Here is a 21,084-nt window from a genome sequence, read left to right on the forward strand (position 1 = left end):
AAGCTTATCTCCCACCTGGGAGCCTTCCTGAGGACGCTGCAGACAGACTCCGACTCATGGCTGTTGTGACCCTACAGGGACATTTGACCAGGTCACCTGGTGCTGAACTCCATCTTGGGGTATCAGTGTTTTTCCACTGACTGGTGTAGGAACCAAGCTTTGAAACAAAGGGTTCCTGCCATATGCAAAAACTATTTAAGGCAGGGAAGTGATATCATCTTGGTTCTTCACTGACTCCTCACCCAAAGAGACCCCTGGAAACACCTGAGGAACAAAGACTGGACTGGGGGGGGTGGGGGGTGCTGGACCCACTAAAGGGATTTTTAGCCTGTGAATTGAACACCTGGGGATTCCAAGCTATAAACAAGTGCAGCTTGCCCCTTAAGAATCTGCAGCCTGCTCGTATCATCACTTAGGGTGAGGATTTGCTATTCATATTGGATCTACGTAGTATGTTAAGCTCAGTTTGCATGTTTCGTTTATATGCTAGGTAATCTGCTTCGATGTGTTTGCTATGCCTTATAATCACTTAAAATCTGACTTCTGTAGTTAAAAAACTTGTTTTTGCTTTGTCTAAAACCTGTGTGTGGGAGTCATAACTCGGGGCAGAAAGCTGTTGTATATTCCTCTCCACATTGCGGGAGGGGGCTGAATTATGAGCCTGATAACACTGTGAAGACACCCATGGAGGTGAAAACACCAGCACCAGAAGAGTTAATGGGTCTCAAAAATCATGGGTCCTCTCTCATCCAGAGAAGAGTCTCTCTCTCTCACACTCTGAATTTGACATGAATGCCAGTAGAGCATACCTGGCTCATACATTCTTATAGTTTAAAGAGGAAGTGAAGGAATAGAAGGATCGCTCCTTTTTTTCCTCACCTGGACTGCAACATAGGCAACTCCGAGGTAGACTGCTATACAGAGAGCCAGGAGCAGGTCAAAGATTGCTGGCTTCACCCTGAAATGGACCAACAAAGGGTGAGGTCACCAAAGGAGTTACAACCCTAGAGAAAGATGAAATACCCAACCCCTGCCTTAATATATACCTGTATGCGTTCATCACCTGCTTCAACTGGTCATAGAAAACAAACTCAGGGTCCCTGTGGAAAGAATGAGCTCTTCAGATGGTGCAACATTTCTGGGCACTGGTTCCAGAGGAAATAAAAACAGCCCCAGAACTCACTCGTCTCCTGTCCCCCTTGTCACATAAGCAATCAACCAGCGACAGGCAAGCTTGACAGCCTCACATACCCCTTTAAGCCAGTTTACAGCTCTCAGCAAGTACCCGGATAAACTAGTACTCATTCCTATCCCAACCAGAGAGGAAACCTTGGAAAGCTGAACCCCATTCCCAGGGTTGGGCAAAATGCTGTTTATTTACACACAAGAACAAGACCATTTGTCCTCCATTTCCACACAAATTTTCAGCTGTCTCAAAGAGCCAGTGCCCTGGAGACACCTCACTGGGCTCACAAGCATCTTCATCCCAAGCAGCAAAATCAGGACGAGAGACTGCCTTTGTTTTAAAAGCAGGCAATGCTCTCCTGGTGCCAGAAGACTGCTGCTCCTCTCTCACTGCCTTCAGACAGGGTACCGCAGTATTTAACAAGGTGGACTTCTGGAGAAGGAGGGGGCTGAACAGTGAAAAAACAAGCCCTCCCTCTTCTCACTGATGAAGATACGACTTGTAATTATGCCCACTGGAATTCTTGGGAGTTCCTTAAAGAAGGCAGAACGTCCTGTTAAGAGTGTAAAAAACATGTGACCAGACTGTACAGGTGCAGCAGGAAATGGGGGATACAGGCACCTCACACGCTGAGGAGAACACCTGAGAAGCTGTTACTCTTGGAGACAGGAACGCAATAAGGGGGAAGTCAGTTTAAGCATGTCAGGAGCACACCACATTTTCTCCCTCTCCCCATTCACCTGCCTCGCTTACCGTTTATCTGCCTTCACATGATGCTGCTTGACATCCTTCAGATAGCGGCTCATGTAATATTCTAAGGTGTTGAGGAAGGTGCTGTCTTTATCTACAAGCTGGGCCGCTCTGGGCTGACTGGTCAGCCAGTCCATCACAGACTCCAGCTGCTCCTGCTGAATCTGCTGCAGAAAGAGGACGCCAGAGAGAGAAGACGACCAACTTATGCTGCTGATCAAAGGTCTCCAGAGCCCACTCCCCCCAGGCTACATCTACGCCCCCCTGCTCCCTTACCATCTGCTCTGTGAAGATCTGCAGGTCAGCAGGCGCTCCCTGTGAAGAGAGAAAAGGGACGCAGTTGCAAAAGCAGGCATGGTGGTGTAGGAGAACCGAAAAGCCTGGACAACGGGCAGCGGGTGCATGTGGGGGACAGTCTTACCTTCTCAGTTAGGTTGTAGATGACCCGAGTCAATGCCTCAGCAATGATCCTGGTGTTACGGGTTAGAGTCTTAGAGTCAACTCGTGACCTACAAGAGAAGGGAGGTGTAAATCTGGCTACGGTAACAGCTTTCTCTCAGGAAACCTCTTTTCACTGCATAGAACTATGGTGAAATTTCATCCATAAAGGAGGAGGAAGAGGTTGCCCAATCAAGACACAGTTATAGACCCAACACTCCCTGCTCTTGGTCTTGATTTCTCAGTGTTCCTGATGTGGTGTTAACCACTTGAAAAAGTTAAGACACAGGAACAATCATGTTTGTAAGTGTCTCTAGCCCACATGTCCATTCAACAACTGATCTGCTGGCGCCCTCCCCTCAGAGCCACTGACCTCATGTCCATGATGCTGTTGCGCGGGCCGTCCCGGTGGCTCTCCAGGTGGGAAATGGTGAATGCAGGCAGGCGGCGGATTGCAAAGCGTTCATGCTCCCATGCCAGCATGTCCTCAGCCAGGTTTATCTTCTTGTGCACCATGGAGAATTTCACTTCTGGAAACTGGCTCGCGACCACCTGTGGGAGAAGCCAAGCAGCCCAGGAAAAGGGTGACCCGGAGGTCATGGAACAGATCCCATCACTTTAGAACACATTCCCCATCCTTCCTTCTCAAAACCCAGGCTGGAGTTCTAGTGTTATAGATGGTTACACCTTCCCTCCCCCGGGCCTATTCCAACAAGGGTATGTTTCTGCCAACATCCTTCAGGAAGGGGTGGTTAAGGCAGATGCACCCGGAAAATATGTAGCAACCCTGAAACCTGGCTTACAATATTAAAGCAACATTCTACAGTCCCCAAGCTGCCAAGGCAGCCGTCTGCGGCAGGAGCTGGCTAGTCAGTTGGTACAAGCAAGAAGCTCTAAAAGGAGCCATTGTTTTAAGGAAAGGGGGATTCCCAAATGATAGATAACTCCTTGCACCAAATCAAGGCCACCAGAAATGAGGCTTGGATGATATCAGGGCCTCCTCCCCTCATCACTTTTAGCCACGTTAATTTCACACCCTCTATCCTTTATAGAAGCAGAAGAGCTCCCCATAGCAACTCACCCCCAAATGCCCATCCATGAGTACGTGCACGACCCACCCTCCCCAACATGCCCAATGAAGTTGACGTTTTTCGTTACCATTTCCAGCTCCCTCAGAAAAGCATGCTGCAGGGTCCCCTCCTTAGGAGGTTTTGAGACGTGGAGGTGAAGACTGTTCCCTCTGCCCAGGGTGTCAAGGCACAGAACAAATGCCACATTATCCTGCAGCAAACTGGAATCTGAAACAGACGCATCCAAACCCATGAAACTCCACCCCATGCTTTCGGGGCTAGACACATGTGCAGGACATATGGAGAGGAGATCTCCCAGCATGGTCAGATATGACAGATGCACAGTAAGGAGGCCAGTATGCACCCTATAACTCCTCTTACAACAGCTGCAATACAAATAGCATGGAAGACACTTTACTATACCTTATTATAGTGGGTCAGTATGGATTCAGCTGATATTAAAAGACCATCCAACCAAACAGAACATGTACACAGGCAATAACGGATATCTTCCACCTGAGGATCTCAAAGTGCCTTACCCAAATATTAATCCCCATAATCCTGTAGGGATAGATCAGTAACATTATCTTGATTTTAGAAGGGAAAACGGAAGCAGAGAAGTTAAGTGACCCAGCCAACATCACACAGCAAGTCAGTGACAGTCAGGAAGAGAATGATCTCCCAATCCCAAGTCATGCTCTAAACACTAGTCTGGGATTCCTTTGTGCATACTCACAGAAGATAACAGTTTCTCTCTGGAATGTACATTTGCTGGAGGAGTTCACTGCAGGTCCATTTTCCTAGTCCTGACGCACATACTTGTCATGTCCCCGACATGTTCCTCAACCAAACAGCCCCAAGAGAATCACATTCTCTCCAGAGAGCACAGAACACATACAGTGATCTAATCTTTGGCCTGCAAATGGCATCACAGCCACTGAAGTTAGTTTACCACCCCACTCCCTATCCTAACTTATCACAGCACAGATAGTGGATGTTTTCATGGCTGAAGTTGCTCCACCCAGCTAAGCTTGCAGTACACTGTTCCCATCCTAGGTGTCTGTCTCACCTGTGTGATCCAAGTTGTCTTCTAACCACCTCTTGGTTCCTTGATAGTTAAATTTACCGCCTCCAGATGCAAAGAACAACAGATTATACCTGCCCACCAAGAAACAGGGAAAATATAATTAGCAGAATTGACTCCTTGGCTGTGACGGCAGCATGCCCAGCCTTGGGAGAAGTAAAGAAGGACAGAGCATAGAATCCAAGTCGAACTCTGCCCAAAGACTAACTTTTGCTCGTTACTATGAGCTGTGTCCCTCAGTAAAATCATGAGCGCTTTTCCTTTATATACCATATGCACCTGACTGCAACATCTACACAGGAATATGACAGAATCCACATACTAACAGAAGGCAAGGAAATGCCTGCTGGAACACACCGTTCTTACTGAATATTTGGCACTTCTGTACTTTACATTTCCAAGGCACTCTACACACATTAACCAAATCCCTTCTCCCAATCGCCTTGTATCTCTAGCCTCACTTTGCTGATGGGGAAACCCAGACACACAAGTTAAGGAACTTGCCACGGGCCATGCAGTAAGACAGTGGCAGAGCAGGGATCAGAGCACAAGAATTCCTGGCTCTTATCCTACCCTCAGGTCCACTAGATCATGCAGCCTCTGCCTTACACAAAGCATAAACTGATAAGCCACTCCAAGGAGAAGAAAGGAAAAAGCATGATAATTCATGAACAGTAGATGTGTAGGAAAAAAGATGAAATTTTAGTTTTATTTCATAACAGAGCTTGTGACAACAGCACACAGGCAGTCACCCTGCCAGCCCTGTCACTGTGCTAAGGGACTTTGCACGTATAACACTTCACAGGTGCAGGATTGTTCAGGAGTCCCTCTTACAGCCAAAACCCCTTCCACGTGCCCACTCCCGCCCATGCTCTCCAGTGGAGAGAGCAGCTTCTTACCCAGCATGGGTACGTTTGTAGGTGTAGAGTCGAGAAAAGAGCCTGGCTAGCTCCAGTAGCCCAGAGATGCCACTGCCATTGGAGTCTGCACCATGAGACAGCCACTGCAGGAAGAGAACGGGAGATGTAAAGACAAGCCTACGTGACAGCGCTCGCCCACCCCACAGAGAACAACTTCCGTTGCAACACACTGACTTTACATGCTCCTGTGGAAAGCACCCCGCTAGCAAGAGGGTGGAGAAGAGACAGGGATACAGGTCCCAGGAAGTAACCCATTAACAGAAACAGAGAGCTGCGGGAAAAAAATAATACTTACTGGGGCCACGCCGAAAGAATCATAATGGGCAACTATTACAATGGTGGGCAGATCCTCTCCTCCCAGACCAGTCAGCCTCCCCTAGGGATGGAACACACAGGAGCATTACCTAGCATCCCCTCCTGCATCACTCTGTTGCCTGGAGTACAGGGGCACAACAGACCACTCCCAACCATCACCCAGTCAATTTCTAACAGCCCCAGTGCTGAATCATACTCCCACTGACTTCCAGTATTGAGCCCTTAACCTGCTTTCTGGCTTCTGAATCCAGAAAGGTAGAAAAGCTGCCTCTACAACATGGCTGAAAAATCTCTGATTTCCTCTGAAGAGGCTAACTTCCAGTCTTTAGCAACGCACCACTCAGTGAATTCCTGGGCTTTCCTATAAACATTACCAGCCCAGATCCCAGTTCTGATCCATCTAGAACTCACCTCCAGGCTGGTTATGAGCCAGTCACTGACAGCTTTGCTCTGAGCCCCACTCGTAACCATCTGGAAGCCGTTGGCAGTCGCCGTGTGCAGCAGAACTAGAAAAAAAGAAATATACTGGGGGAAAAAAATCTTATCCCTTTAATTCCCTTGATAGCTGATTCACAAAGAGTCTAGCTTTGTCAAATAAGCCCATAACTTCTCTGGCTCACTGTTTAAATTTCCACATCTAGTGACAAAGCATTTTAATTCTGTACAAAAATCTGAATACTTTGAACTTCTACAGAAACTTTCACCCCAGGATCCAAAAGATGTTACAAACTACTAAGCCCAACACTCTTGACAGATAGGTAAATATTAAAGCCATTTACAGTGGAGTAAACTGAGGCACTAAGTGTTTAAGTTACTTGCCCAAAGACAGTGATTAGTGGCCGAGCCAGGAATAGGGCCAAAGAGTTGTGAGACTCAGTAACCCGCTATAACCACTTAGAAAAAACAACTTTCCACCAAATTTTACTGAATTTGGCCCCTAGGCTGTTGCAAATGAGATGAAACAGAAATAAGGATTTCTATGGAACTATATTCCTAAATCATGTCACTCCAAGTAAAATAATAACTTAGCCGTTATATAGCCTGTTCGTCCACAGATCATTATCTCCAATTTGCAGATGGGAAAAGTGAGGCAAGGAAAGATTAAGTGATCTGCCCAAGTGACACATTAGGTGAGCTGGGAACAAAACTCAGGATTCCTGGGGTCTACCGCCCTAGCCACTAGATCACACTGCCCTCCAGAATTTTGTGGAAACCTTTGCCTACCATTCTTAGAGACACCTGACTGAGGAACATTATTATGGCTAGTATTCTTCCTTTTAAACCCCCCTTTTGCTGCAACTCACCTTCAGCAGCTGAAGCCGAACCCTGTGATGTAGAAGCAACCCGTGTTTGTTCATAGATGGAGAGCAGCTCTTCATCCTCTACTGCAAAATAGACCGGCACAATGGTTTCCATGGCCAGCATTTCTGGCTCTATCTCCATGAATTGCTGAGAATTTAGAAGGAGAGGGGCACACTTAGGCTCCATTGAACTTGCAAGAAGGCAGGCATACTAATGGCCAAAGCAGAGGGGCATAAATCAAAGTTTTAAACTTAACCTTGACAGAGTAAAAACCCCATCAAACCACAACTGGGAGTTTCAGTCACTATATTGTACCTGAATCTTTGCTCCCTTTCTCCAATAACATCATCTCTCTGTCTGGAGCGATATTTACCCTGACAACATCCTGCGGCACTGCTGACATGGCCTTGGGCAAGATGATCACCACAGCCCCAGCTGACTGGCGGAGAGCCTTCTGGTACTGCTCATACGAGAAATCCACTAGCCGCATCATCACGCAGCGGCGGCTCAACACGTCCGCCTCTACAGTGCGGGCCTCTGTGTTTAACACTGCATTCCTGGTGCCTGCAGGGAAGGAGAGGACAAGACCATCGGCTAGATCTCGTCAATACCAGCATCCCGTTCCCAGAACACTCTCCATGCTAAACAGCCTTGACTATTTCCACAGTCATCAGCAGAGACAGGTATTTGTAATCACTTAAGTTATTCCTTTCTCCCTTCCCATTCCTTTTGAACACCCTCAGTTTTCCCCCCTTTCTCCTGTGGGATACACTAATCATCTGCCCCATGGTTCCTAAGCCCACGATGGGCACGTTAGAGACAGTCACTGTGCACTCATCTATATCGGTTACAACCACATTTGTGGAACCATATTCTGACATGCTCACCTGACCCCATTACTGATATAGTACAGTCAAACCCACACAGCACAACGATATATGAGATCTGTTTGCTACTCTGCATCTACCACCTATGTCTGTATCAGTGCTTTCTGGGAAAATCTGGGCAGCAGGTTGTTCAGGCAGCTGCATCCTCTGGCTTTGCGAATAGCTTCCCTGAGAGCACAGGGATCAAGCTGAACTGAAATGCTAATAGACAGCAGTCTGAGATAATATATGAAAAGGTGTTAGTTATACATGCATAACTTATTCAGAACATAAAATCAGAAATTTGAAATTGTGGAAAATTGATAAGTGAAACAAAGGGACACAAGGAGAAATATACGGCCAGCAGAGTTAAGGACAAAACGGAGTTCTTTAACTGTAGTAGGAACAAAAAGAATCCTGACAGTGGTGTTGGTCCATTACTAGATGGAATTAATAGAATTATCAATAAAAATACAGGAAGGCAGAAGTGTTCAATAAATATTTCTGTTCTGTATTTAGGGAAAAACATAATCCAGTCTCATCATATGGAAATGATAACACTTTCCATTCCACTAGTATCTCTGGAGGATGTTAAACAGAAGCTACTAAAGTGAGACATTTTTAAAGCAGCAGGTCCAGATAAACTGCATCCAAAAGTTTTTTAAAAAGCTGTCTGAGGAGCTCGTGGGGCCATTAATGTTGATTTTCAATAAGTCTCGATGCACTGGGAAAGTTCAAGAAAACTGGAAGAAAGCTAATGTGCCAATTTTTAAAAAGGGTAAACAAGATGACCCAGGAAATTATAGGCCTGTCAGCCTGACTTTGATCCCAGACAAAGATAATGGAGTGGCTAATATGGGACTTGATTAATGAAGAATTAAAGGAGGATAATATAATTAATGCAAATCAACATAGGTTTAGGAAAACAGATCCTGTCAAACTGACCTGATATCTTTTCTTGATGTGATTACAAGTTTGATTGACAGTGTTTTGATTGACAAAGATAACAGTGTTGATATAATATATCTAGACTTCTCTAAGGCATTTGACTTGGTACCACATTACATTTTGATTAAAAAACTAGAACAATATAAAATTAACGTGACACACATTAAATGGATTAAAAACTGGCTAACAAATAGGTTTCAAAATTAATTGTAAACAGGGAATCGCCATCAAGTGGGTGTGTTTCCAGTGGGGTCCAACAGGGACCATTTCTTGTCCCTATGCTATTTAACATTTTTATCAGTGGCCTGGAAGAAAAAAAAAATCATCACTGATAAAATTTACAAATGACACAAAAATTGGAGAAGTGGTAAACAACAAAGAGGACAGGTAACTGATTCAAAGCTATCTGGATCACCTGGTACACTGGGTGCAAGCAAACAATGGGTTTTAGTATGGGTAAATGTATACATCTAAGAATAAAGAATGTAGGCCATACTTATAGGATGGGAGAATGTATTTTTAAGTCAGTCAACATGCTTGAACATGGCAATACCCCAATTCACATTAGTCTTGCCCGCATGGATCGTGAAGGTCAGGGCTAGCCCGGCTTACATGGTTACTTGTTTACAGAGGAAAGGCCAAACCTCTTTACAATGTAAGCACAGGGTTTTTTGTTTTTTACTGTTTAGGCCTCAATGATAGCAGCACATCCAGGAACCGCATTACACCTTTACACAACAGTGTTTAAACATGGTCTTTGTTAGCAGAGTTCTGCCACAGTTTCCCTGAGCAGCGGGAACACGAATTTTCATTCTTCCCGAGAGCTGCACTTCGTGCCCCACTGCATGAAGGTACGCAGTGTAGTGTGTAATGCAGCCTCAGTCCCGCAATCAGATCCATAGAGTTCACGGTCAGAAGGATCATCTAGTTTGGGCTTCCATATAACACAAGTTATAGAATTTCTCTAGTTACCCCTGCTTGAGCCCAACTAGTACAGACCTCTGTCCCTACACAGACACAGGGATCTACACCAGTGGATCAGATTGCATGATCAGAGGGGCCTATATCTATAATATACCTCCCAGACAAACATCTGCCCACACTCATCGGGAAAACCATGCAACAATCCCAAGAGCAATGACTGTTTACAGGGTTGTAACTAGCATATTCTGTTCCCAGCATGGACCTCAATTTAGATGCTGCTGCAGAGTGAGCTCAACATTGTTTTCTGTTGATACTACAAGAAAGAGCTACTTTTTATAATTTCTCAGACAAATTAAATATGTATATCGTTATTCATAATCTGAAGGACGCTATTTTAATAGAATTAGAAACAAATCAAACTCGGTTCTTAACCTGCTTCAGGCTCCATCTTTTAAAAAACATAATTGATCCCATTGGAAAGGAATTTGAGAGTTTGGAACAACGAAAAGCTTTTGCCCCAAAGGACATCTGGCCTCAGAACACACACAGAATGGGAACATTAGCTACCCAAAGCGTTTAGCAAGGGATAAAGAGAATACACAATTCACTTAGCTAACCAGAAAAAGAAACAGCATTAAAAGTTAATCGCAAGCATCTAAAAAATCAATATGCTGCTTTTCTAAGAGTCTAAGAACTTGGAATCAGAGAGAGCTGTTGTGAACACTTGCTTGGATTTAATATTCTTATAGCTGAAGTCAAGGCCAACTGAAATTTGTGCACAGTGCCTCCTATTAAACCTGCCAGTGAAGACTACTGCAGTCTGAAGAGATCTAGCTCAGTATCTCCATGAGAGAATACAGCTACGAGCTAATGAAGTTCTCAAGAATGGAGGTTTGAACATTGGCAATGATTAAACTCTGGTTCAGAAATAACCACAAGGATCCAGTCCATTCATATATCCCATAGGCCAATATCAGACCAGGGGTAGAATTTACAAGGCACACAGATCTAGCCAACACTAGCTCACTTTTAGTGCTGTTTAATCTTATGGAATTTCAGAAAGATCTAGAGATTCAATCCCCAAAGTTCTAGGACATGAATCTAGGGCTGGATCAGGGATACCTAAGTATTTCTGGAGGTCAACAAATGGCTGAAGTTTTAGACCACAATGACAAAAAATTGTAAGATCCACACAGGAGCAGAATATAAACCCTAATTTGGCTAGGAACAGAGCCCTTAGAAACCATACTTGGTTCCGTGTTAATCAGCATATGAGAAGGGAAAAGGTTATAACATTTAAGAAATTCATGCCGGATATTATATTTCTGACTCAAGACAAGATGTTGAGCAACCAATAAGAACGTAAAGTTCAAGAACATCAGGACTAAGAGAAAGATGAGGGAAATGTAATGTGAAGAAAGGGCTGGGGAATAGATTGGAGAAGGGACTAGAACTTTCAGACCAGGGAGCAGTGAGGCATATGTCAGGAGGAAGGAAAAAAGTGAAAACGGAATAGCTCAGGAAGGAGGAAAGTTGACCTCTGAACAGAAAGGAGAGGAAAAGTCAAAGGCATATATGAACAGAACAATTTAGATGCCAAATTCTCCAACATAAGAGACTGCAACTCTACTGAAGCCAGACCAGGGCTGGATTTAGCTCTAGGAGTGGGACAAGAACTTTGTAATCACAGAACTGAGCTAACTGCAACACTGAAGTGTTGTGCAAGAGGCACCCTGGTGCAGCATTACAGGAAACTTCAGTTGTGGCCATGCAGCCTGCGCTCACTTTCTCGGTGACCTCCGGAGATGCCCTTAACCCTTCTCCCGGCTTCTGTGAAAGCAGTTATAAATCTGAGTGAAAAGTAAAAACCTCACTGGAAACCAGATGCTAAATCTAAGCTGGGTTCCTCAGCTAAATAAAGTTAGCAGCACAGACAGGACATCAGCTGATGTCCGACAGCGATTAAAGCCCGTGGGTGGTGGATGCAGGGAAGAGAGAAGCCCCCACGTGCTCACTGGAGAGAATATTGCCAAACAAGGGGTTTCCTGTCTGGGCCACAGCCACTAGAACGCAAAGCCATGTCCAGAAGCTGGCTTGAAGTACTGCCCCATTCTCTGACAGAGCCCTCTATGCCCAGGGACACTTGTTCGTTTCATTAGGCCAATGCAGTCAACTGAAAAAGTGACTGAGCTCCAGGTGCAGCAAGGCTGCCATGGGATGAGACCTGGCTCTGGATCCCCAGCCTGGGGAGCGGCAGGATGGGCCAAGGCAGATACCATGGTGACAGGTCAGGTGGGCCTCGGGGCACAGCTAGGACAGACAGATCAGGGGGCAGTGAGGAGGTGGGTCAGGGCTCCAGGGAGCCGCAGGCTAGGCTGCCCTGACAAGAAGCACGCAGGCCGTGGGGATGCAGGCCACAGCACTGTCTCCGAGATGTAGGTCCGGGCCAGCGTCGCCCAGCACCCGGTGGGGTGTCGCCCGACCCAGGCCCTGCACCCACCGGCCCGGTGCAGGGAGCAGAGCTGGGTCCAGCCCCTGGCGGGGAGCGCAGGCCACCCCACTTGCACAACCTGGACAGGCCCGGGGATGGGAGACGCCAGCCCCCAGTCAGTCTGGCGGGGGGCCAGGGCGCCTCGGAGATCAGTGGGAAGCGCAGCCTGGGGAGGACGCAGGCCGGGCCAGATTCACCCTAGGGCGGGCTGGGGGTGCAGAGAACCCCGCAAGCCGGGCCCCGTGGGGGGGGGCGGGGGGAACGGAACTGACGCTCACTCACCATAGGGCCTCCCCTAGGCCGGGGGAGGGGGCGCGAAGCCGGGCCAGGCCCGGGGGAAAGGGGGCGAAGCCGGGCCAGGCCAGGCCAGGCCCGGCGCTCGCTCGCTCACTCACCGTCGGGCCGCCCCGGGGCTGCGGGAGGGGAAGGGGGTTAAGCCAGGCCGGGCCCCGGGGTTATGGGGGGGGAGCCAGGCCAGTCCCGGCCCGGGGCTCACCCACCCACCCACCGTCGGGCCGCCCCGGGGCTGCGGAAGGGGAAGGGGGTTAAGCCAGGCCGGGCCCCGGGGTTATGGGGGGGGGGAGCCAGGCCGGGCCCCGGGGTTATGGGGGGGGGGGGGGGGAAGCCAGGCCAGTCCCGGCCCGGGGCTCACCCACCCACCCACCGTCGGGCTGCCCCGGGGCTGTGGGGGGGGAGGCCAGGCCAGGCCAGGCCCAGCCCGGCCCGGGGCTCACCCAGCCACCCACTCACCGTAGGGCTGCCCGCCCAGCTCGTACTGCTGCATGCGATAGACCGTGAACTCGTGGGCGGCCTCGGCGGCGGGCGGCGGCCCCAGCAGCAGCAGCACGGCCGGCACGAAGAGCAGGAAGCTGAGCGGCAGGCACGAGGCCTTCAGCACCGACTCCAGCACCTCGCCCGCCTCCTCCAGCATCGCCCCGGTTGCCTCGCACCCGGCCACCCGCCGCAGCCTGCAGGCACCGCTCGGACAGCCCGACACGGGGCGGGGGGGGCCTCGCCCGCAAGCGCTCACGGGAGATGGAGTCCTGCCAGGGGGCGGGGCCCGGATGGGGGGCTAGAGGCCTCGCCCCGGGGGCTGCTGGGAGGTGTAGTCCTCTGGGGGCGCGTTCGTTGCCAGGGCTGCTGGGAGTTGTAGTTGAGGAGTACTTGGGGCACCTTTAGGGGCGAACAAATTCGGAGCCCCAAGTCCTCCTCTCCTTTGTGCGGCTGCTACTCTGAAACCTGTAGCTGAAATACTTCCCTCATGGATTGTATTTTCTGAAGGGACAAGCTACCATAATGCCAAAAGAACAGGAGGACTTGTGGCACCTGAGAGACTAACACATTTATTCGAAAGCTTATGCTCAAATACATTTGTTAGTCTCTCAGGTGCCACAAGTCCTCCTGTTCTTTTTGCGAATACAGACTAACACGGCGGCTGCTCTGAAACCTGCCATAACGTCGCAATCCCTGAGGGACAATCTCCACTCGTTGCTATATTTGCTTTCCAACAACCAACTCTCTGCATCACTGTTCATGAGTGATGTACCCGAAAACTTGGATGTTCATATCCAAACTGTATTCTTAAATGTATTCACCTAAATTTGAGTTATTGCTGATTATGCATCTTATGATTTTAAAAATGAACTTTGTATTTGTGGATAATCTAAGCACTCTACCCAGATGTACAGACACTCGTTTCTTAACCTGTCTGCTTCTTAATTTTTTAACATTAGCTTTAATAAAATATTTATAGAGAGCTGCAAAGGCTGCTGGGAGTTGTAGTATTTCCAGGATCTGTTGCAAGGGCCGCTGCATCCTGTCACACCCTTCTCTGTTTAATGTTCTTCTCTAGTTTCTATGCACTCGAAGTTTCCCCCCACCCACTGGCTCAGCTGGTTAAGCCACCATCAGTTCATAGCCAACAGCACAGGAGAGCGTGATGTGGTCAGCATCCCATCCGTCCCCCTTTGGCTGCCCTAACCCAATGGATCGGGTACCCATTTCACGGCGGGGTGGACTGAGGTGGCCTTTCAGTATGAGATTGTTAAACTCACAACCTTCAGGAGCATAGTCAAGTGCCTCAACCATTCAGTCACCCTGCCTCAGTTGCATGACACGCACAATGCACCAGCTTGCCAATAGGGAGGGTGGCCACTCACACATTCCAGTATCTCCAGGAACAGCCTCGGCCTGACCCCACCTCATTGTTCTGATCTCACACACAGGGTGTGTATGAGGTCACGCCACACCGATGGGGTGCCCTTTTGAAGACAGCCCTGCTGGAATGACCTGGCATGGATGGCATGTGCAAGGTCACACCGGCGGAGGGATGCTCTTCACTATGGCGTCCCCCATTTGACACCGGACAAAACCACAGCCAGTTTTGGCTGAGTATCAGACAGGGGACAAACAGCAGAACTGTCCAGTTTCAAACCGGACAAATGGCCTGTCTATCTCTAGGCCTCACCTCTGTTTCACAGAGACCAGCTCCAGGGCCAAGGCTGAATCATTAGTCCGCATGGACCAGTTAGTGGCAGCTTACAATGAGGACCAGTTAGTGGAGGTGTGTTTTTAGCAACGGGAGCACCAGTGCATCACACTAGTACCCACCAAATACTCATTTCACACAAGTGGCAAACACCCATCAGATGGCAGGGATTGTCCATTTACAAGCTGGGCCGGTTTTGACCAGTGACCCAACAGGGAAGGGCTCTGTCTCCCAGTCCCCTGAGTCATCCCATCCCCTGTTTGGGCAGCTGTGCCTATGATAATTCGTGGAGGTTATACACGGTGAAACCCATGAAAGAAAACGCTCAGTAAACTGCCACCTGTCTAAAGAGTAGTTCCAAAACACACTAAGGATCATTCTGCCACCCCCCTTTAAATTAATGATCAGATAGCGATGGGTACTAAATACAAAACCCTGGGACAGAGAGAGATTTAACTGGCCAATTTTATTTAAACAGCTGATTTTTGTCAGTCCGTTGAGTAGTCACTCAAATCAGATTTTGCTGTAGTTTTTTTCTGGGGATCCCAGCTGCTAATGTAATCTGATTAAAAAAACAAAACAGATCACCAGTTACTAATTCTTAGCCTAGGTGAAAGTCAACTGTAGTTTGTCTGAGTCAAAAACTCAAGACTTGACCCCTTTAATGAATTTAGTCTTCCAACATCCCTGTGAGAGGTCCCCATTTTAAAGAGGGGGAATCTAAAACAGCAATAGGTGACAAGATAATCTGGGTTTGTAAGGGGTCCAAGGTATATAAAGCAGCAGGAGACCACTTTTCATGCACCAGCCATACAGTGGGTATGATAAAGCCCTCGGGGTCAACTCAGCCAGCCACAGTACTGACTAGCCCAACAATCCGGCTGCTGTAATTGTGCCTGCTGTGGGTATCTCATGTTGTGGAGCTTGATCCATCCAAGCGGCAGAGGTGACCTCTGTGCACTGAGACAGGAAGAAAGGAAACAGCTTTATTTATTTATTGGTCACTTTCTCGTGTGCATTTGCAGCTGGAGGAATAAGTCACACTTTATAAATAGTTAATGGAGGATTAATAGCAGCTTTCATAAATGGTTAATCAACTGTTATAGATTGTTATAGAGTCCAATAGGTTACTTACAAGCACAGTTTAGAACCATCTTTAACACCTTCTGCTGATGGGCTTATTATCTAGAATACATATGACTGGCACATTGTAACAGCTATTGATCATTTCATAGTCCTTTATATATGGAACCCTAATAGAAAGTATGACTGAGAAAGGGTGCCAAATCCAGGGAAGACTTCCCACACACACTGCCTGCCTGCTCCAGTCCTGATCTGGAGGGACCCTCCCAACTCTCGTGTAAGTGGGGAGCTCAGTTTCAATGACCCATTGGTAGTGTGACCTAGTGGATAGGGCAGCAGATTGGGATTGAGGAGATCTGGATTCTATTCCTGAGTCTGCTTCCACCCTAAGCTTGGACAAGTTGTTTTCCCTCTCAATGCCTTACTTTCCCCATCTGTGAAATGGGGATAATGGGATTGGCCTTTGTAAAGTGCTTTGGGGTCTATGGCAAAAAGAGGTAACTGTTATTATCACACATTGGCTACTCTGCCTATAATACCACCAAAGAGGCCAGCAGTGATGAGGGTCTTTGTGCCTGTCCACTAGGAAATGGGTGAGAGCCACCCAGGGCATCGAAACAGACCCACACTCGGTCTTCACAGAGTGGTTGCTGTTTTGTTATTTTTCCGGTTAATAAAATGGATGAGCAATGAATGGTTTCATCGCTGTGTAATGTGGTACAAGTTCATTGCCATGCCTTGAGTCCATGGCTGTGACTACACTGTGTGCCCCAATCACTGAGAACATACCAATGACACCACGGATGGAACTCCAAAGCCCCCTTCTGCAAAAGACGGCCGTCCACCTGAGCAAATAGAAAATCTCCCTCAGCCGTAGCAGTGTAGAGCCTATGAAACACAGGTAGGCAGTTCTGATTCTACCCTGTAGAGGGCAGTGGTGCATCAGACAGACAGAGAGAGTCTGTATTATTATTGAGGCCCCCTCTGTTTGCATTGCAGGGCTCCCACTTACAGATCCTTTTGAAGTGAAGCTGAGAGTTCCGCTCTCCCGGCCCTGATCCAGATCCAGAGCTGTTCCTGAGGCACCCTGTCATACAAACATGGCCAGCCTTGGCGCTCACACAGCTTTCACCTGCTGGCTTTGCCAGTGATTCAAAATGACACCACTTACCATGGCACAGAAAAGAACTCAGAGCATCAGACAACCAACAGTAACCAGACCTTCCCCTCTCGCTTCTGGGGCACAGACCCCCCCCAGCACCAGCCCACTACTGGGTGGGATCAGAACTGCCCAACTGCATGCCATGTGCCCTAGACTGCTAAGGGCTAAATGGAGATTCTCTCCTTTACTGAAAGCTGGGGAGGGGGAATGTCAGTTGGAAAAAGAGAATCTGAGCTCTATTCCTGCCCAGGTGTGTGTGCGAAGAAGATTTCCACCCATCAGAGGAGGGAGGCTTTGGCATAGCCTTCCAGTAGGGTAGTGGGGGCAAACAACCTGCGTAGTTTAAAAGTGGAGCTTGTTACGTTTTTGAACTGGATTATAGGAAGGGGTTGCCTGCAATAGCTGGGACTGGGCTCAGTGACCCTCCCAATCCTTTGTCCTCTGAAAGAGCAGACTGAGTGTGGCTATGCAGCTGGGGGGCCACCAGCCTTGCAGGTGCCTGGGCCCCAGAACCGCCACTCCACAGAGCTTTAGAACCAGAAGAGAGTTTAGGGAGCTTCCAGAGGGACTATATGAGGCCTGGTCTCCATTAGAAAATTACGTTGGCTTAACTACGTCGCTCAGAGGTGTGAAAAATGCACAGCCCTGAGAGAAACAGCTCTGCCAACCTAACCCGCAATGGAGACAGCTCTAGGTTGATGGAATAAGTCTTCCACCGACCGAGCTACGGCCTCCTGGAGAGGTGGATTACCTACACTGATGGGAGAGCCTCTCACATCAACCTAAGTAGTGTCTACACTGAAGTCCTCCAGCTGCACAGATACAGCATTTCAAGTGTAGACAAGCTCTTAGAGAACTGGTCCGACATCAACCAGCTGAAACTCAAGAAAGCCAAGTAAAAAGTGCTTCACTTGAGAAGGGGAAAAAAAATCAAATGCACACCTATGAAATGGGAAATAACTGTCCAGGTGGACCTGCTGCTGAAAAGGATCTGGGGGTTACGGTGGATCGCAAAAAGCAGATGAGTCAACAATGTGATGTGGTTATGAAAAGGGCTGCATATAAGACACGAGGGGGAGTTGTCCCATTCTGGATACCGCACTTTAAGAAAGATGTGGACAAATTGGAGAGTGTCCAGAGGAGAGCAACGAAAGTGATCAAAGGTTTAGAAAACCCGACCTATAAGTAGGGTGACCATCAGTCCCGTTTTTAAAGGGACAGTCCCATTGTTTGGGACTTTTTCTTATATACACCCCACCCCCGTCCCGTTTTTTCACAGTTGCTATCTGGTCACCCTACCTATAAGGAAAGGTTAAAAGTGGGCACGTTTAGTCTTGAGAAAAGAAGAATGAGAGGGCAGCTGCTAACAGTCTTCAGACGTTAAAGGTTGTTAGAAGGCCGGTGATCAATTATTCTCCATGTCTGAAGGTAGGACAAGAAGTAATGGGCTTAATCTGATTCTGCAGCAAGGGAGATTTAGGTTAGATCTTAGGAAAAGCTTTCTAGCTCTATTTTAGGGTAGTTAAGCTCTGGAGCAGGGCGGTTGTGGAATCCCAGTCATGGGAGGTTTTTAAGAGCAGGTTGGACAAACACCTGTCAGGGACGGTCTAGGTTTACTTGGTCCTGCCTCAGCACAGGGGACTGGGGGTGATGACTTCTCACGGTCCCTTCCAGCCCGACCGTTCGATGATTCTATATCAAACCCACAAGGGGGCACCAAAGGCCACTGAGCCTCAAAGTTGAAAATTTAGGCTCTTCAAAATGCTGAGGAATATGATGTACGGCGGTTCCTCTCCTGCCCTTACAATCCACATGGTGTGTTTGACTCCTCAGCCAAAGGCCAGATCTGAACAACACCTCAAGGGAGGTGGGGTGGGAACAGCAGTGCTGCCAGGTTGGCGTCCCACCCTTCGACATTTCAGGTGCTGGTTTTTCAAAGCGAAACTCACGAAGCCATCATGTGGTTTGCACAGGAAGCCGTAAAACCACCCCAGATTTCCCCGAATGATCCCTGGGCTTTGGTGACTCTTTCCAGAGCTCCAAGTTTGCAACAGAAGCCAGAACCAGGTGAGTTTTAGGTGGTTTGGCTGGGAACATTATGTTAACTCAGGACCAGACCCAAGGCCTTTCCCAGCTCAATTAGCAATAGGATAATCCCTCGTCCTTCTATAACCCAGGGCACTGGAGGATTTGTCCCATGAGAGGCCATCTCGTCTAATGCTTAGTGAGAGGCTGTCAGGAGTCCTGGGTTCCAGCCCTGCTCTGCCACTGATTCTCTGTGTGACCTTAAACTTAGCGCCTCTCTCTCTGCCTCGGTTTCTCTGTAGAATGGGGTTTAATACTTCCCTGCAGCGGAGGGGGCTTGTGAGGCTTAACTAATGCCTCAGATGAAAGACATTAGGGAAAGGTAGGGTAGGGTAGCTCCTTCATGTTCTGCATCGGGGATGCTTCATAGATGATGTGACGATGAGACGCAGCAGGGAGGGGGGAGTGTTGACCTGGGAATGTGCCCTGGGGATGGGAGACGTGAAAGCCTGTAACCTGAGCCAGGAGGGGGTGGGGGAGGTAACACCTCTGCCCAGGAATGTGAACAGAGGCTGCAGGAGAGGGTTGCTGTGGGGGGGTTTAGTGTCAGTTTGGGGCTGGGTGGAGGAACACAGGGAACCCAGGGCTGGGGTCTAAGCTCCCTGCTCCCCCAGAAGGACTTGACCGAGGGGTCCTGGGTGTACCCACAAGCTCTGTTTTGGACTGTGTTCCTGTTGTCCAATAAACCTTCTGTTTTACTGGCTGGCTGAGAGTCTCAGTAAATCCCAGGAAGAGGGGTGCAGGGCCGGGACTCCCCCACACTCTGTGACAGATACATGAATGTGTTATTGCAGGAGGGATTATTCTTTGCACCACAGTAGCACCTCTGGAGTCCAGTGGAGATCAGGGTCCCCTTAGAATCATAGAATCATGGAATATTAGAGATGGAAGGGACCTCAGGAGGTCATCTAGTCCAACCCCCTGCTCAAAGCAGGACCAATCCCCAACTAAATCATCCCAGCCAGGGCTTTGTCAAGCCTGACCTTAAAAACTTCTAAGGAAGGAGATTCCACCACCTCCCTAGGTAACGCATTCCAGTGTTTCACCACCCTCCTAGTGAAAAAGTTTTTCCTAATATCCAACCTAAACCCCCCCACTGCAACTTGAGACCATTACCCCTCCTTGAGCCTGTGCAGACACATAAGAAGGAATGGTGTCAGCCAAAAACAGCTTGCAGCCGAAATAGAGAAGGCAAACAAAGGGTGGGAGAAAGGAAGGAGTCTGATCCCCATTTTACAGATGGGAAACTGAGACCCAGAGAGAGTCAGGAGTGTGTTTTCCAAAGGGCTCAGCACTGGCCTGAATTAGATTGATGCGAAGTATTTCTGAAGATAGCCCGTAGGGGCCTCAATTTTCAGATGGGCTCAGCTCTCATTTAGGCACCAAAATAAGTGACCAAATTTTCAAAAGCAAGCTGAGCACCAAACTCTTTGAAAAACTGCCCATGGACATCACAGGGGGAGCCTGGAGGTGGTAGTGGAGGGGGGTTGAAAATCCAGTCCCTCCTGAGGGCACTTGAAAATCTGCCCAGGAACTCTTTGGAAATGCCCCCCCTCCTTGGTGACTTGCCCAAGGTGACACGGGAAGTCAGTGGCACCTTTCACCAGCACCAAGTTCACTTCCCCCTACTACGTCAGAACCTCTCCTGTGGGATGTGCTGTTCAATTGACGGGAGGAGAACAGAAGAAGGTGTTGCCAAATGAGTGACTTTCTTGTAAAAAAGTTTATTGCAGAAGAAGTGGACTTACAAAACCCCTGCCCCTCTTTCATTAGAGGCTGCTCAGGCCAGCTGGAGTCTCTTGAGAGCAGCCCTCAGAGCAGTGTATCAAGTCACACGCAAGGAGGAGACCCTGCTTTTCATGCTGCAGGAACTTGTCCTTCTTTGGCAGTGGGGATGCTCTCAGCCTCTACGGTCGAGCAAGGTTAGCTGGTTCCTCTTTCATTTGCAACAGGGAATGGAAAGTAAGAAAGA

The 21,084-nt window shown here is 48.4% G+C and overlaps 1 protein-coding gene across 2 annotated transcripts in view; it reads right to left on the reverse strand.

Annotated features, from left to right (window-relative positions):
* The window catches only part of NCLN (nicalin), a 26,237-nt gene extending 12,937 nt beyond the window's left edge, over positions 1 to 13,300 (reverse strand). Inside the window, exons 1-14 of one of the 2 annotated variants that reach the window (XM_074939690.1) lie at positions 13,045 to 13,299; positions 7,439 to 7,629; positions 7,068 to 7,212; positions 6,175 to 6,269; positions 5,744 to 5,824; positions 5,428 to 5,531; positions 4,514 to 4,602; positions 3,533 to 3,672; positions 2,748 to 2,926; positions 2,358 to 2,445; positions 2,213 to 2,251; positions 1,940 to 2,103; positions 1,047 to 1,100; positions 880 to 958 (exon numbers count right to left, since the gene is read on the reverse strand). In XM_074939690.1, the coding sequence (XP_074795791.1) occupies positions 880 to 958; positions 1,047 to 1,100; positions 1,940 to 2,103; positions 2,213 to 2,251; positions 2,358 to 2,445; positions 2,748 to 2,926; positions 3,533 to 3,672; positions 4,514 to 4,602; positions 5,428 to 5,531; positions 5,744 to 5,824; positions 6,175 to 6,269; positions 7,068 to 7,212; positions 7,439 to 7,629; positions 13,045 to 13,225 (1,629 nt within the window). In that variant the 5' untranslated portion in view covers positions 13,226 to 13,299. Of the gene's footprint in view, positions 1 to 879; positions 959 to 1,046; positions 1,101 to 1,939; positions 2,104 to 2,212; positions 2,252 to 2,357; positions 2,446 to 2,747; positions 2,927 to 3,532; positions 3,673 to 4,513; positions 4,603 to 5,427; positions 5,532 to 5,743; positions 5,825 to 6,174; positions 6,270 to 7,067; positions 7,213 to 7,438; positions 7,630 to 13,044 lie in introns of both variants that reach the window. The other variant, XM_074939691.1, reaches the window with a different exon arrangement.
* Positions 13,301 to 21,084: the final 7,784 nt, after the last annotated feature.

Source organism: Natator depressus, chromosome 25 (assembly GCF_965152275.1).
Source record: "Natator depressus isolate rNatDep1 chromosome 25, rNatDep2.hap1, whole genome shotgun sequence".
NCBI lineage: Eukaryota > Metazoa > Chordata > Testudines > Cheloniidae > Natator > Natator depressus.